An 18,954-nucleotide genomic window follows, 5' to 3' on the forward strand; every position below is an offset into this window, starting at 1 on the left:
TTGAAATAAGAGTAGTTTTCTGGAAAGATCTGCTGCTGCCATCATATGTGGGGATCTGACTCACCTCAGACTCCAGCTGGACAACTGATAAGACGACTATTTATTATTTTAACTAGCAGACATTTCAGGAAAGAATGCCTGCGGGAGGCTTTTCTTACAGAAAGAAAAAAAATATCATGGATGATTTTAAACTGGGGACATTTCTCATCTTCTTTCTTTCCCTCAACTTGTTTGTCATCCCTGGCCGCATTCATTCCTGCCTTGTAGGACAGGAATAACAGTTCTAAAATGTCTCGATAAGATTCCTCCATATTTATCTTGATGCATAACACTTACAAATATGGTAGCATTCCACTCTGAGTGTGTCCCACATGCTACACAGATCAGACAAAATAAACTGGCTTTCTATGTCAGCAGTTAACATGAAGCATTTCTGCCCAATGGAAGTTTATATTCTTATGCTGATCCGACTCTCGGAAACATTCACCTCGGAGACGCTCTGGTCAGGTACAGCATTCTGAGGTGACCCTCTCCTGAGGAGATGATGCCCTATACCAACCTCCTCATGTTCCAGGGGACCAGGGGAGTAGACGCGCCTCAGCGGCGCACAACAAATCAATAGACCAGAGAGATTGGTCATGACAGTGCAATTAGAGAGCGACTGAGAGAAAACGAGCCAGGGAGAAAGAGAGATGGCCTCGATTTGCAGAATGTATTGCAAGTTTAGAAAACATTTTTGAGCACTAGACTGGTTTTTTTTTTCATTGTCTTTTTATATCCTCCAATCAAACGTTATCTGTCTTTAATTTTCCATTCCAGCACAGCTGACGAGATGTCGAACAACAGCTGGTACTGAGGAGAAACTCTCCTCTCATTCATCCCTCTTTTTCACACCATCTATTAATTTCTCTCTCCTCAGTTTAGAGGTAAATAAAATGATCTTCCCTCACACACTCTCTGCTATACTACAGGAACACTCACTTTTTTCCATCTGTGTGCAATGCATGTTGCCATAAGCTGTATAAATTCTACACATAAAGGGCTTGAGTTGAATGAGAAATGAAAAATTCCCTGATATTTCCAGGTTTTCCATGACCGTAGGACAGTCAGCTACTGTAGGCTCTAGGGATGCACCGATATGAAAATTTTGTCCCATACCGATAACCAATAATTCTTTATATTTGAAAGCCAATAACCGATTCATTGGCCAACAAATCTAAATCCAATTTTTTTGATAATTTTTGAGAGCCTGATTACAAAAACTAAAGTCTCACCATTAAATCCATGTCCCAAGCACACAATTATAATGATGTTCTCATTATAATTATATATAGCCTATATGACAGACTTGACAGACAGACATGTTGCACTTAACTGTTACCTTTTTTGAAGTGATTCCAATCATATTTCAAGCAATTAAAAACCATAATGGCGAACAGTGCGCATCTGAAGTGTATGAGCTGAAGGAAATAATCCATTATTTATCGGCTTTAATATATCGGCCAAAATGTCTTATTGGGTTGATAACGATAACATGAAAAATGAACATATATTGGCCGATACCGATATGGTGGCCGGTATATCGTGCATCCCTAGTAGGCTCCACCAATGACAGTCATTTTTAGGGTCAGACTAGGTAGAAGAAGCTCCACTTCACTTTCTACAGGTAATATTCAATTTCACTTACATGATATGCAGAAGTTAATTAATCATTAATCAATCTATAAATCCAGGGAGGGAGGGAGATTGTGGATGAACAGGTGTAAAACATGTCTCAGTGTTATGAATGAGAGCAGCTGTTCAACTGAAATATAATTACAGACACACACATACACAAGCTGACAGGTTGAGAGAAGTTCATAACCTCAGGTAAAAAAAATAAAAAAAACACACAAAAAAAAAACCAACCACAAGTGACAGGCAGCAAGCGATGAACAGGAGTCATCCTCAACGAATCATTTTAATTACCAAAAGAATGACACACCCTCCATCACATAATTAAACTTTAAATTGAAGCTTTATTTAATCAGCTATTTAAAAAATCCCAATGCAGATGTGTTGCTGCTGGCCACAGTAACTCTAAAATGGCATCAGAATTTAACCACATGAGTCCAGTGACCCAGAACATCTAATGTGACCAACATCCCCCATTATCACAGACACTGTTAGAAACAATTACTAACAAATACATTACAAAACAGTCCCAGATCACAGCATGTGTGTGTGAGAGACTTCTATCACATTATATTTGTGAGAACAACATGAAAACAGTCCGAGCCAAAGACTCAGGATCAGACTGATCACTCACCAGTCATCATGTGGATTCAGCGCAGCAGTCACACACCGGAGAGAACGAGGGAGGACAGGAGATAACCCTGAAGGTGAAGGGATCTGTTGGGCAGTTCTCACAGCTCCATTTTTCTCTTTTCCGGCGCCGAGCGCTTCCCTCTCCCTGCTTCTCTCTCTCACTCAGCCAGCACTGAGCAGCCCAACCGCTGCCGGTTGTTTTCTGGGGAAGGCGGAGAAAAATCTCTCTCTCTCTCTCTCTCTCTCTCTCTCTCTCTCTCAGCCCTTTCTTTCACCCCACATTCACTCTTTCTCTCTCTCTACTGCCCTCTTGTGCTCTCCTTGTCTCTCACCCTCCCTTTCCTTACATATACACTGTCCTACTTCCTCTGCTCTCTGTATCTCTCTGTCAGAGTTTGTATGTGTGTGTGCTCGTATAAATGGTTTCACTCTCCCCCACAGACAAAACTAGACATGCACAAAAATAAGAATCTCATTTGCGTGTCTTTGTTAGTCAGATCACTCCCTTTCATCTCAAATCAATACTCACAGATGGCTGTGACAGGGTACACAGCATATAATCAGCCAAAACAACATTTTCTCCAATACTAAATAAAACGGCAAATTTCATTAGCAGCCCTGGCTTTGTCAACCGTTCTTTCAGACTTAAGCTCAGAAATCAGCATGCAAACAGTCTGTCTACAGCAGGTCTAAGCCTGCTCTAGAATTTTTATTTCCATCTCTTGGCTAACAGTTTGGAGAATGAAGACTATATATACACACACTTACCATTTAAAGGTTTGGGATTGGTACAAATAATGTTTTAATACGTTTTGAAAGTGGCTTATGCTCACCAAGGCAACATTTATTTGATTAAAAACACAGTAAAATAATTGTAAAAATACAGTAAAAATATTGTGAACTAAACAGAAATAAAATGACTGCTGCCTATTTTAATATATTATATGTTTTTAATACAGAATTTTGTTTAAAATATAATGTATTCTTGTGATTGTAAAGCTGCAATTGTTTCAGTATCATTACTCCAGTCTTCAGTATCACATGATCATTCAGAAGTCATTCTAATTTGATGATTTACTGTCACTTTTGATCAAGTTACAGCATCATTTCTGGGTATTAATTTCTTTAAAAAAAAACTTACTGACCAAAAACTTTTGAATAGTAGTGTAGGCTATACTGAACAGTGAACACAGAAGTACACAAACTTACAATGCATACTTTAAAATAATAATGTAATATAAACTATTTTAAAATGCATAGTTCTAACCATAATTTATGATTTGAAAAAGCCACACTTAAATCCAATCAATAAAAATTACCATTTGTGTTTTGTTCCTTAATGAATCTGAGTTTGACAAATTGAACAAATTGGTTGATAAATGTTGTAAATGATTCCATGACTCATACAAAGATAGTGGCTGCGTCAGAAAAAGTAGGTTCTGCTTTTTGATTACTTTGTGATCATTAAAAAGTATATTCTGTATAGTATGAATGCGTGTTGTATTAATGTAATCAGGACATGCTACATTTTTCATGTTGTCATTGTCACATGACCTGCAAGCATTAGTTGTGTCGCTTCACTACCATTCATACATCCTCTCCTGGGGCCTAATGGGATAGTAAAGTGTCTATTGAATGCGCACTTCAGAATCGCACTAGATCACTTTATGCCTACTGTTTTTTGAATACTGTGAATTCGGAAATACTACTCGTCACATCCTGTTTTATTTTATTTTACTACATAGTAAAGTAGTATGCATTTTCGGATACAACCAGTCACTCCTGAATGAGTCAATAAATCATTGTTTAGTCTGATAATTATTTATTATAAAAAACTCTTTACTGAAGCCATTCGAGCACATTAAAGAACAGAACTCACAGAACATAACAATAATTTAAATTCAGCTAATGCATTATTCCTGAGTGAGAACAGGAGACATTTCAGTTTCAAAAACATCTTCCATATTTTAAAGCAGGTTTATTGCTTGCACATTCAATAAAGACGGACGCTTTTGTTGTCCAAGCAGACTCAACGGCCGTCTTTGAGGCCTTATTAAAATCACTCCTCACAAAACATACATATCGAGCTTGACAGTTTGATTAAAAGTGGCGCTAGTTCAATCTTCATACTGCAGTCTTTCCTTAGGAATTAGTTCCCTTTTTTACCCAAATGAAATTTACAGAGCAATAAAGCAACGCTGAGATTTTTTCCCCGATATGACAGTTTCCTTGACAACATCACCTCTTTCCTGGTCAGGAGGGAGTGAAACGAGGATATGTGAGAGAACAATAAAACAAGTGGAGGTAAAATTGACACAAATGTTCAAATGCTTTTAATTTAGATCTGACCCTGTAAAGTCATTAGAATCTATGAGCGTCATCTGAGAGCATCAAATAAAAATCGGTGTCAGTCTAGGAAGTTTATTAAAGTCTGTATGTGTCTATGACTTGTGTGTCTCTGAAATTGTATGTTTAAGGACAATTTTTTTTTTTGCTCCAATTCTGTCCATGTCTTTTTGTGACGCTCTCTGTCATTTAAGTATATGCTTCTCACCATGCATGCACAATAATTTCCTCCAACAAAATACATTTTTGTAGTAAAGTTATCTACAGTAGTTTTTGCTTTGAAAGTGAACATATCATGGAAAATAAAAATGAATATTCAAGTAGTGTTGTGTACTACATGGCATGCAGATATAGATGTGTATATGAAGAGTTCAGATGCAAAAGCCTCTAAATGCCATCTGAAATTTTCTTATAGAATGATCATTTTTATCAAGCTCATATATTTAGGTTCAGTAATTTCACTTAAATGATAATTAATAGGTAATCTTCATTGCCATTTAAGTGAAATTATTGAATTTAAATATACAAGCTTGATAAAAATGATCATTCTATAAGAAAATTTCAGATGGCATTTAGAGGCTTTTGCACCTGAACTCTTCATATATACAGTATATATATATATACCTATAAATTCTACAACACAGAGTTTTTTACCTTGTCCGTCATTCACAAATCATTTCTGAAAACTAAACTTCAAATAAATACATAAAAAAAAAAGAAATCATGGTTGTGACATCATAACCATAAGCACATTCACATCCGACCGCCTACAATTACATATCATTGCCTATTTGATGTTCAGCATTCTGGAGGTCAATAGTCAATCATTATATGGACAGAGTGGGTAGAAAAAAATTTAACTGTTCTGGTGCAATAAACAAAAAATAAGGTTACGTACACACTGTCAGTTTTTGGGAATGACAACCACATTCACTTACAGGTGTGAGTCTCTAAATGTCCCGTTCACACAGCAACTTACAGTAGCGTCCCGAATACTGTCTGTATGAACGTGCAAAGAGAGTCGAGCCTGTTTTCTCTTACCAGTAACCATGGCGACACAAAATAACTACACTTGACCAAAGTAATATCAAAGATGGCAACGTCCATCCATAAAACTGAAAAGTCTTATCACTTCTGACACGACAAGAGTCCAATCGAGCTGCGAGTTCATTTGTCACATCTTTATTAACCGACAGCAGCTTTTATATCTGGGTGGAGAATTTGAGCGCATGTACAACACAAAACTGATACGAGCAGCTCCAGTGGAGAACAGTGACTGGATCTAAAAACCCTCAGATCACAGACAGCTCACATCTCTGTCATTGTAAGTTACCGAATTGTGAGTCCTACAATTTTATGGGTGTGAGTTCAGTAATAGAATGCGGTTGTCACTCCCGTAAATAACCGTACTGTGTGTGAACGTTACCGTATTAAGGACTCAAATACAGGACCGACAACTGTATTCTGCTGCTGTATGAACGTTGGCTAAAATTAGAGCAGATTAATGGTCCCTTTAAAAACAATCGGCATTCATTAGACACTCCCAACATAATTTCTATTTTTAATACGAATTTAACTTGAAATCCAGTTTACACACTAAGAACAATCCTCTTCTCCACCCACCGGAACCGAACAGCCTGGTTTATTGGTTAATGGTTCAACTTGTGGCTGGTATCATGTTTCCTAAGTCTCCAAGTGCCATCTGTGCCAAGAGGACAAACAGTACAAACTAAACGTTTCAATAAATTATGGGTGAACATCATAGAGAGAGAGAGAGAAAGAAAGAAAGATAGAAAGATGAGTGTTCAAAAATGGTGAATTCTGAAATTAATAAAACAAAACCTCATCAACATATAGGGTTTCTATAAAAAAAAAAAAATGCTACAGAGAAATGAGTGAATCTATTATATATTGATACTGCATACGATAAATGTTCTTTTACACGTATCTGCCTTTGTATATGTATATCCCATGATTTAAGTGCTTTCAACAGCAGAGTTGTTTTCTATTAAGAGTTCTTGACTCTTTCTAATAGAAGCCACAATCAGACTGTCTGGTAACACAGGGTCGTTTTCAGCCAAATGAATGTAATAATCCACAACAGACAGAGAGATACATGCACAAACACTCAAACACAGATCGAAAAAGCTGCACTCACATCAGCCAGGGCATCGGGCACAGAAATTCAACAAAAATCCATTTGGCCCCACAGAAGTCTAGAGTACTCATCCCCTATCTGTATAAGCACAGCCATCCATAGTCTGCTCCAGCCAAGCAATGCTGACAGCACAGATAATTACTACACTTAATCCAATCAAATGAGATGCTTTTGGGATTAGCAGCATCCGCACATATAATCTCATTTGTGTAAAGAATGGATGAGCAGCTCAGGCCATGGCTTTAGAGCAGTGGCTGATGTTAATGCTGCTGATATAAGATAAAACGAGGGTTGTGACTGAATGGGAACCCTTAGGGTCTAGGCTAATGGCTAAAGCTAAACTGGGGAAACACTGCAAGCTAATGCCCAGATTAACGAGAGAATCAACGCTGAGCGCAGATAAAGTACAAAATGGGGTTGGACTGCCTGAGGTCCATAAAAACTGAATGAACTAAAAATAAAATAACAAATAAACTTACCAACTAACTAACTATAATACAACAATACAGTAAACTCATACATTAATTAATTTCTTTAAAATAAACAACCACAACAACAACAAAAATCCTGCTAGATTTTGAGCTAGCTCAATCTGGTTGATCATATGGCTGGTTGGGCTGAAGTCAACTTGGTTAGAACTGGTTAACCATGTTCTAAAATCCATAGTGACTACTATAAAACTAAATGGAAGCCTGCTTCCCCAACATCATCCCCAATCATACAAAATGACTGTAATGCCACATTATGAATCTGATTGTAGAGTTATGTGGAATCCATTGGATTTAAAAGCACCAAAAACAAAAGTTAAATAGGAGGAAAGAAAAATGTTCACTGGGCAAGAGGTCCAAACTCTTCATTTTGTGTGCTGCCTGGAAAGACTGCTGTTTCCCTTGGGGGGGGGGGGGGGGGGGGGAAACGATGTAATTGTTTATTGGACACTGAGCATTCAATCAATGTATTTGTGCCCTGCCTGGAAGCCTGACTTCACTATGATTTAGCCAACATTTAGACTTATAGCAGACTCCCATCTCATAATACCTCAGTTAATGTCCACTTTAAAGATTTAAACAAGAAAATAAAAGAGGAATAAACAGCTAAACCTGGAACTTCTCGTTTCAGTCTATTTCTGGTACCACTACCAATACTGTTATTGTTCTGCAAATTGTGCACATGATGGTAGTAAGTGTATCAAATTTACGGTAAAATAAAGTACAGCGAAACTTTCCGAGCCAAAATTTGCATAGAAATGAGCAAAAGCTCAAGAGCAGGGCACAGCTGCAGTCTGTTTAAAGTGAGGGATATTTATGGGATAAGGGAATGAGAAGATGCATGAAGGAGCATCTCCGAGAAAGAGGCAGATGACAGATTGGACTGCAAAGCTCTGTCGGTTTTCACTGACAAGAGAGGCATGTCAAAAGTGACCTCAATAACCAGTCTGCCAAACAGACACACACAAAATTTCAGACCACACACACTCTCTTCACACGTCATTGTTCACTGTGCAGCAAATTATGCAGCACGGACATGGAGGAAATGCAAAATCTCACATTTACATATGTGTTATACCATAAGAATTAGCACACAGAATGCAAACACATGCAAACACATATGCCGAGACTCTTCCGCCATATAAAGCAGCTCATATAGTACATTTCACATCCAGTAAAGCTTTAAAATAGCTGTGACAACTCATCTCCAGTCAAGTCAGTGACTAAAAGATAAAAACTGGGACTCTACTGCTTAAAACTGATGTTTGCCTTGTTTTTTTTTGTTTTGTTTTTTTGTGGTGTTTTTTTTTTATTGTTGATAATTTCAGCTATAGTTCTAAACAGTAGATTTCACCCTGGGGGCCAGAACCCACTAGAGGGCCTCAACACACTTCCAAATCACACACTTCACAGCCGCAAAATGGTTTACAATGATTAAAATAAGATGAAACAAAACACTTGAATATTGTTTAGGACAATTGGGGGCCTTGGAGTTAAAAAAGGTTGCTAACCACTGGTTTAAAACTATCCAAAAACACAGATCCTCTATAAACTTAGAGTAAATGTCTGTCTTATTTATTCCAGTTTGGTTGGAATTGATGATTTTAGTGGCATAGAAATCACACACACACTTCTGCTTTAAAAAAGATTGGAATGAGAAAGAAAATCGATGCCGTTTACCTGTCATTGTCCACTGGTCTGAAGCCTGGCAGGATGTGTCTAAAACTGCTGTTCCTGTCCAGTTTAGGCTGACTTTTAGTCCGCTTTATTGAGCCCTTTAACCTGCGACTCAAAAATCCCTAATGAGGAAATGACAGAGAATAAGAGAGAGACATTATAATAAATTACAAGCAAAAAAAAAAAAAAAAAAAACTCATTTCAAATTGATCTTTCACCACCATTTCATACATTCACTCACTTGTTAATTCTCCCACATTATACACCCTTTTTCTGTGAAAGCACCTGTCACATTTTTTTTGCGGCTCAAGACTCACTTTCCTTTAGGCACCAGTTACCATGGAGACAGCATGTTGGCATCAAGGGCATGGAAAGGAAAGGGAGGCATTAAGTGAGAAAGAGTGAAAAAGAAAGAATGAGAGTGAGAAGGACCAAGAATGAGAGTCAAGGACAAAGTACGATCCTCATCCTTACTGCGAGGCTGCTACTGTAGAAAGAAAAGCCGAGAATGTGAGAAGAAGAGAATGAGAAAAGCAATGGAGAAAGAGAGAGAGAAAAAAAAGAGTTTCAAGAGGAAAAGAGAGGTGAGACAATGAAAAATGAGAAGTTTCTGACAAGAAAGTGTTAGTAAACAAACAGAAAGCAGGCCGTTCCCCCCTACCAATTAACACATCTGCATATTCTACATAATTAAAGGCACCCTACTGATTACTATTCACAATATATGCAAATTATTACACACAGACATCTCTTAATCACAGAGCAATCAGTCAGAGTATTGCAGCCTACAGTTTGATAGCACCAAAAGAAAGCAAATCAAACCAGAAGAGGACTGAGAGAGACAATTACAAGAAGACATCTGAATAATAAATAAGCTCCCCTGTCCAAACATTATATGACTGTAAAAAATAATGCAGCAGATCTGGAAATGTTGTATGTTAGCTTTGAAAGGTGAAAGAGGGTACATTGTAGGGCTGCAACCAATTCATACGGTTATAATTTCATGTTGCCAGGTTGTCTCAGCGAACAATGCACTTTGAATGCAGCCAAGGGTGAACTGATAATCAGTTTGACACATATTTCATAACATAATTGATTTTCAGTTCTTTAATATCAGCTCTAAATGACTAAGATAAAGGGCACCATTTAGCAGGTCTCTAAAGAAAACACCTAACAATGATCTTTACTGTAGAGTTGCCTGAAGTCTCTTATGCTCACCAAAGCTACATTTATTTAATCAAAAATACAGTAAAAATATTGAAATGCTATTACAATAAAAACAAACAAACTGTTTTCTATTTTAAAATATTTTAAAATGTAATTTATTCCTGTGATGGCAATGCTGAATTTTCAGTCTTCTGTCACATGATCCTTCAGAAATCATTCTAATATGCTGATTTGGCGCTCAAGAAGCATTTCTTATTATCATCAATGTTGAAAACAGCTAAATATTTTTATATACATATTTTCAGGATAATTAGAAGAACTGAAAAAGTTAAACAATACATTTATTTGAAATAGAAAGGTTTTGAAAGAATGTAAGTGAACTGTGTTGTGATAGTTGCTGTTGTCATTAAACTTTTTTTTTTTAAAGCTTCATTGATTATGTCAATCAAACAGAGTTCAACAGCAAGGATACACAATCATGTGTATCAAAACAACATTCTTTGTTAAACATCAAATTAAGGTTTTAAATGAACTACAATTAGATATGCTATATGCAACACAAGGAACAATATTTTAAATGAAAAATAACTTTACAGGAGAAAGTCACATAATGACAGAAATGTGTTGCCGTGTTCAAAGGAAAGAATGTGTGTGTTCTACCACATACCAGTATTTATACTAAAAAACTCTTCTGGTGCTCTTTCATTGTAAAAAGCTGCTCACCCCAAAGATGATAACTATAACTACATTTTTAATAATCATTCTAATCCTTTGATAATATGAAAGTCCACAATATAGCTATTATATTGTGATTATATTGTTGTAATCACTTTCAGAATATTTTTTTTCCAGCCAATCAGAATCCACCCGATTTTAATTAGTTCGAGCATTTTAAGCACCAAATGACTGCAATACACTGTAAACTGAATGTTATTGTCTTTCAGGTGTACGCCAATAGTTATTGTTACAGTTATTTTTCTTGGTATGAGTGCACAGTTGTGGAAAATCTGAATAAATGAACAAATAATTGAATCAGTTATCAAAACAGTTGTTCTTTGCATCCCTAGTAAATAATTCAGTCATGGCGTGTAATGTCAAGCCGTGTTAATAAGCAACTATCGAGCAGGTCTGTCAAACAGGTCATGGATGTTGACAGTCAATATCCAGGGCAGAATCATCATTCCATGAGTCCCTTGGGCACACATTTTTGCAGGATCTCATCATCATCCTTAAGTCTATGTTGAACCTCAAGAGTGATTTGGATAAACAAATTACAAAACACATTTCACATTTTCATATCTGGGTTAGGTGCAAGCAAAATAACTTAAAAAAAAAGTAAAGCCTACGTCAAATACCTGCCAGGAGAAAATCAAAGGAAAACCCGATCTGAAATACATTTAACTAAAGCCATTTTGGTAACTATGGTAATACTGCACTTATACAGCATCTTTGTTAATGTTAATTTCAACATTTACTAATACTTTATTAAAATCTTGTTAACATTAGTTAATGCACTGTGAACTAACATGAACAAACAATGAACAGCTGTATTTTTTATTAACTAACGTTAACAAAGATGAACAAAAATAGTAACAAATGTATTGCTCATGGTTAGTTCATGTTAGTTAATACATTAACTAATGTTTAATAAATGAACCTTATTGTATTTTCTACAAACCCCTTATACTACCAAAGAAACATTTAAAAGCATTCAAGACAAAACTATTCATCCTTGTTTCTTAATCCTTTCTGGACTGTCCTGTATATCTCAATATTTTTCTTATCTGAGAATGTTCAAGGCCAATGCATCATGGTCGAAAATAGACCTATTGATGGTGTTAGTCACGCACAGTGAATAAGAGCTCAGAACGGAGGATAAAAGGAAGGAAGGACAGAGAGATAAATACAGGACATAGAAAGGAAGAGGGGAGAAAAATCTCACAAGCTCTTGATTTCAAAGGGTACAGTACCAATGCCTACCAGCGGGGGGTGCAGGGGGATTGCAATTACTTCCCTAATTGCTTGTGTATTGTAGATTGACCTAACCATTAAGCTATGTGGTATCTTCTATTGTACATGTACAGCATCAGGACGAATTATGATGGAGATGTTTTAACTTCGCAGGACATTTCTGCAAACTACGCAATAAGCTAGACGAATAATTGGGCCTGAATCTGCAGAAGCTCAGAGGTCAAGTGGCCCTTGAGTCAGCTCAGAGATCTCATTTAAAAGTAATTACATCTGCTTTCAGTCAATGATAAAGCAGCAAACACACATAAGCCCACGTGGACGCTTTGCAGGACTCAATTTCATACAGAGGGTGAAAACTACTGAATACCACCTGCTGTTGATTGCTAATGATTCACTTCCCCGCAACCGGCACATTATGTGAGCCTCAATTTAAACCGATTGCTAACAGACTGCCTTTCAATCATGAGAAGATTTTTTTCATTTCTTTTTTCAATATCATTAGTTTCATAACAATTACAGTAAGCATTCAAACGCTGTTAAACCTTCTGATGCCCATCAATAAAACATCCCCAGTAAACGAAATTTTATTGTGTCTGTAATTCTGTGTAATATCCTAATGTATAATATTGCCTATAAATATAGCCTTGATCTAGACCTCAACTTAATACTATGAATATATTTAGTCTAAGCCTCTGGTTTTGGTCCAGATCTTGAGTTTGGTTAACTATTTGGCTGAACATGACTTTGGTTGAATGTGCACTGGATTTTTGCTTTCTAATAAAAAAAAAAACACCTTCACAGCTCAAGTTTATATCCTGAAGTAGGAAATTAGCATTTGACAAAATGGCTTTAAACCTAACATTTATTAGAATGGCTAAAGTTTTAATACTAAAAAGATCAGAAGAGTAGTAGCAATAAAGATAAAATACATCTGAGCACAGTATGTAGTGCACATCTGGAGTCCAGACTGCGTTTAATCACACTCTTACATATGACAAACACATATATAATACTCACTGTAACTCTGAAGGGTGTAGCAGCAGTGGCAGTGGCAGTGGGCTCCATTATGGGTGGGGCTTTGTCAGGGGCGGAGCCTGGCATGCTACGTCTCCGCCCTGTTCTCTCGGGTGGAGAGTCTGTGAGACAGAGGGACAGGGAGAGATTTTTTTTAAACTTATTGTGCTATAAAGAAAAGTTTCTACCTTGTTATGACAAAAGTCCTTCAAAAAAATCTTACCTAGGAAAAGGCCATTGACCGAACGTACAAAAAAAGAATTTGAAATTATTCCTTTAAACATCCAATAACATATTTATTCCAAGCAAATAAAAAAAATACTCAAAATATCCAGACTATAATGCACATACATCTTTTTTTACTTGTAAAATGATATTGAAATAGCATCAGAATAAGTTAATCTGTGAATGTATTTATTTATTCAGATAGCTTTATAACAGCCAAGAATAAACCCTCATGCAAAAATCCCAGCATGTTATCCAAGTGTGGATGTAGACTGCTAGACTCTCACAGCGTGATCGATACGTAGATTATACCACAGAACACATGCCACTGTCATAATGTAAAAGTTTTCTGATATCCTAACAGCCCATTCATAAAGTCATCACAACTCCACCTCCTTGTGCTGTCAGTATACAAAGCTCTTAAATCTTCTCACTGTTCCTTACTGCCCTTCAGGGGAACGCTGGTGTTCACATGGTGAAAATGAAGCTTGACTGACTGCTTCATTTAATCAGTGTCAAGAAAGGTACACATACTGTAGATCTAGAAACAGATTATGCTAAGTGCTTCGCTCTGATCTCACTATCACACACTGAGCCCCCCACACGACACAGTCTGAGCAAAGTCTTCAGTCAGAACTCATTTTTCCACCACACACACACAAACAGGAGTATAAATTATTTCAAGCATCGTTTCACCCAATTTCCCAAATTTCAACCATCTGGTATAATGTGTGGACTGGGAAATAACGTGGTCATGAACTTTTTTATAGTTTAAGATTATATAGGTTCAAACTTATAAGTTAAAGTCCTATGATTAGTCACTATTCATTTAAATATTTTATACAATTTTAATCAACGTTCACTTTTATGTAGGTTATTTACAGTTAATATTCCCAATTATCTTTGCATATTTTTAAAATATATTTATTTTTTACATATTGTAATATAATATTTTGTACAATCATAATACATTCAAGAAGTAATATGAGGCCTAAAACCTTCATGTATTACCCAAAAATGCATGTCACACTGCAGGACTCAGCTGTCAATGCTTGACATGTAAACTACACATAAAGATGAACAAGAAATGAAACGTTTTTTGAAATGAAAACCAAGGGCATTTCTAGTACAGCGGGCAATGAATCATTAAAATTATTTGGCTTATTTTTCTTTGCAGGCTTTGCAGACAAAACCTGTGATGTTACCCAGGAAAACTGCAGTAGGACATCTGGTTACCCTACACATAAACACATCTTCTCTCAGATGATGATCACTTTCAAAACAGATTTCAAAAATGCTAAACACAGACATGAAAGAAAAAGTAGCAAGTAGAAGAGAAAAGGTCTCACATTATCCTGCTAAAAACCCTTTCAACAGCAGATTATTAGACTTCAATCAAGACAACTAGTTTCCATCAAGCCCAGTGGTGATCTGTAATGAGAATTTAACAGTAGTTTGATCTGGGAGAGATGTCTTTCACTTTCCCTCAGTGTGTCAGTGTCTGCTTGTTAAAGATAAAATGTAAAGGAACGCAGCTGTGAGAGAGCGAGAGCCAGTGTCTGCTTGAACTGACATCCAAATCAGTCCTTGTGGCTACTATGTGTGTGGTTCTAGATTAATGTGTTTACTACTCCTTCCCCAGGAGAAGATTGTTCCACAAGTGTCAACCACCTGTAAGCTTAGGCAGAACAAAAAAAAAAAAGAAGAAAGGCAAACACACAGGTCTTTATTTCTGTCATGACAACTCTCGGAGTGTTTGGCATGATAATGGGTATGACAATGTTGTGTTTTGGTCTTGGGGGAATAGATCCGCTACGCTGCTGCTTTTATTGCTACTGCTACTGTAGGTTATTGCTGCTGCTGCAGGGCAAGTACGGGACTTGCTACTGCCAATTCATACACGTCACGCTGCTGTGAGCAAGTAAGACATGCTGCTGCTGCTGTACAATATATAGTGCACATCAATTACCCATAGCAGATCTATACAGGTGGAGCTGGGGAAGGTGAAGGGTTTCTGAAAGCACGCTGCACTGCTAAGGAAAATGCTACCCAAGTATTTGAAGGTTGAGCAGCGATGTCATTGGCTACTGATACGGCAGGAACCAATCAGCTGCGCCCTATAGATAACGACGTGATTTTGAATAGGTTAAATGACCTATTGGCTTATGTCATCTAGAGTTTCATGCCAGAACTTTGTATTTACATGTGAAGCTACATGTCAGATGATTTTGGTTCAAGATTAATTACATTGCACGTGTAAATCAACTAGGGCTGCTAATTATAATTATTATCATAAAATAATTATTTTATAATTTAAATACAAAAATACTAAATGTAATAATAAATTATATGTTATTTGAAAATTATTACCATGGTGCTTATGACTAATTATCATCACAAAGGTAAAATTAATGAATTAAACACAAATATTTGACAAAAATATGACAAAAGAATTTTTAAATATTTCTTTTTTTTTTCAAATGGACTTTCAGTTTGTTTTCATTTGTCACATGTATTCCCTTGGTTGAGTTCTGGCCCGTCTTCTGTCTCCATGGTCACACATCATTATTAGTAAGTTTGGTTCAGCTGTGTTTAATTATCACCATTGTGTATAAGTTCTTCCTGTTCACTCAGTGACAATGATAATTCATGTTTATCATTTAAATATCAATATTTTACATTTTATTATAAATTCTTTATATATTTTTTTGAAAATGGTCTCATAATAAAAAAAAATCTCATATCGAGAAACAAACAAAATTAAAAAAACACATACCACTGCATACTGTTTTAATGTAATTTTTAGAGTGACTAATTAGTCAAATAAAATAAGAAAAAAAAATGTGTGTAATATACTTCTGCTTTATTGATGTACAAAGTTTTACTGTTAAGTCCTTCACCACAGGTTGTGTTTTTCAGTCACAGAAGTCAAACAGAAATTCATTTAATTTCTTAGACACTGATAAAAGACCAGTGTAGATGTTTGCTGTTGAATATCTTTTGCTGAGTAACGGTACATTTACATAACAACAATGCACTAAAAACAGACGTTGTGCAGACATTTCCTTTGTACAGACGTTGTCAAAATGATCCCGCTCGCACGGATCTGTGAAAACAACTAAGAAGGCTGTATTATGCATGCCAGGCCAGTTGCCGATGTCACTTTGTAAAGAAAAAATATGCCTATATACTGAACATGTAATATGCATGCGCATACCGTTTTTACAAATTTGCATTTTTGCAGTTCTCAAAAATGGCCCCCAAAACGCTGTTGTCATGTAAATGAATGGCCAGAACGCATACAAAGTTTTCCGTCTTTAGTTGAAAATGTAAAACTGCCACACACCAACACCTGCATATTTGTCTCTCTCCTTGAGTTAAACATGTGTTTCCATTAGACCCAGTTGTCCTCACAGGCACCGTGATTGACAGGAACCTTCCCAGTGGTCATACAGGACAATCAGGCTCAGCTGTTCCCATGGCAACCACATCTCAAACCTGCTGAGAATTGAGTCAGTCTTAGAAAACTCTCTAACAGAGACTATCAGCACATGCACTCACACAGGGGCAGAAAACACACTTCCTGAGCTGTGGGCTGGGACACAATGTTTCCAGTTTTTCCTGTAGAGGACATTCCTGAGTGAGAATGAAGTTACGGAACATGCCTCATGATCTAACACATACGAGCACTGAACAAATACAAAACCTGACTAAACATGCAGACACACTGCATTGTTGTAGACATATTTGTGAAAAGTCCTCACAAATTTATTGAAACATGGTTAAATCTGAGGTCTTTTCACATGATCCTCACTATTTTAAATCCTTCTGAATTGTGCGTACACCACTGATCTACATAAATGACTGGATTGCTCATTGCGTTCTAAACTGCCATCAGGTGGTGAAGCCACCGGAAGTGTTCGAGCGGCCATCTTACGATTTCAACAGAGGGCATCGTTGACTTACAGCCAAAACTTTGACCTAAAATCAACCGATTTACAGAGTATCAGTCACACATTAATAGTTTTTAAGCTATATGTATGATACCTGGAACATTATCTTTAACGTTTATGGTCTTTTAGGCAGGAAAAGCAATATATAGAAATCGTTATGATGGGTGTTTGTCTATACTTCACACTGCCGACACAGTAACTGACCAGTAACACAAAATACATTTCTTTATTATGCAGGAAATATTAAGCATGATCATATATCTAGGATTATTAGCAGAAATTGACTCGAATATTACAATAAATACAATCCCCTATTACTAAATTGTACTGTATTATATTAAAAAGGTTTGCAATGCATCATCTTGCTCGGAGCGACAGTATACAGTAAATGCTTGGAAATAAAGAACGATGTATTTAAATCCATACACAATCAGCATCATTTCTCTGAAGAAATTGTGACACTCTTTTCTGAATGTGGTTTTCGATAACTTACAAAGACATGGTATAACCTGCATGTAATTTGAAGTTTCTAGACTTTTAGAGTCACCGTCTTCCACCAGAGCGGCTTCCATGAGTTGTATGGGACTCAAATGCTCCACTCTCACTCAGATATTAAAACATTTGACGAATGAACTTGCGCCTCGACTTCTATCATTTCAAACGTTATACTTTACAGTTTTATTTATGTCGCCATCTTTGTTACTTTTAGTCACTATGGCTACAGTTGTTATATCCCGTTGCAAGTTCATACAGACAGTGTTCAAAACGCTGGGGATGTGTTCAATAAAACATGAAAGATCTGAATTGTTTGCGTGTTGCTAGCTTAAGCACGTTTTGTTTAGTCTATACTTGTGACTTTGATGAAGATCTGATGACATTTTATGACAAAGTAATGCAGAAAACAAACTAATTCCAAAAGTTTTTAATCATTTTATTGGCACTGTATAGTTTGTACAGTACATAATATATTATGTATGGAAATTATTCATAAACCACAAATACCAACTATTTCTCTCATATTTACTTCACCTTCATGTGCATTGGCACATTTTGTTTATCACCTGTGATTCTTTTCATCTGCAACCGTAAAATAATAATATATGTTTTTACTGTCAAAACAATATAGTGGACCTTTAAAGGAAAATGTCAGAGTCATTATCCCAATACGGTTTTAGTATGCAAAGGGTGTGTGTGGATGCCTTCCTATAGAATTCAAACACTTCCTGCATCTGCTGTGCTTGCATGACTTTACAGCAATGCAAAAGAGCACACATATACATAAACACGCAAAAGAGATGTCCAACTGTCAGCTCTTTGAAAATAGAAAATGGTAGAGTACAACACTATACTAAGAGACAGTAAAACTGTCTGTCAGGTGGCCTATTTTCCAAATCTATGTTTGGCCTGGCAGCTTTTTCAAAGAGTCCAGCATGTGCAATATGACAATGCTGCGTCATAACAAACACAGTGTATTTGATTTCATCTCATCCGGTTAGTTGTATGCGTAATGACCATTTGTTATGCAATGAGGTGCAGAGGATTAAATGAGTCAACAGTAACCTAATAGTGCATAATGAGTAAAGGAGTCAGAGATGGAGCGAGACGGCACATTATGAGTTCGATCTGTTCTCTGCAGGGTTCTGTGGTA

At 36.5% G+C, this 18,954-nt stretch overlaps 1 protein-coding gene across 7 annotated transcripts in view; it reads right to left on the minus strand.

Moving 5' to 3' along the window:
* Positions 1-18,954, minus strand: part of dab2ipb (DAB2 interacting protein b) — a 176,207-nt gene that overhangs the window by 57,386 nt on the left and 99,867 nt on the right. For 5 of the 7 annotated variants that reach the window (XM_081367111.1, XM_081367115.1, XM_081367114.1 and 2 more), the window contains 2 exons: positions 13,132-13,250; positions 8,980-9,098 (listed from right to left, as the gene is read on the minus strand). In XM_081367111.1, the coding sequence (XP_081223237.1) occupies positions 8,980-9,098; positions 13,132-13,250 (238 nt within the window). Of the gene's footprint in view, positions 1-2,308; positions 2,482-8,979; positions 9,099-13,131; positions 13,251-18,954 lie in introns of those variants that run through there. The other 2 variants (XM_081367117.1, XM_081367118.1) reach the window with 2 other exon arrangements.

Source organism: Scardinius erythrophthalmus (genome assembly GCF_964197995.2).
Source record: "Scardinius erythrophthalmus genome assembly, chromosome: 5".
Taxonomy (NCBI): Eukaryota; Metazoa; Chordata; class Actinopteri; order Cypriniformes; family Leuciscidae; genus Scardinius; species Scardinius erythrophthalmus.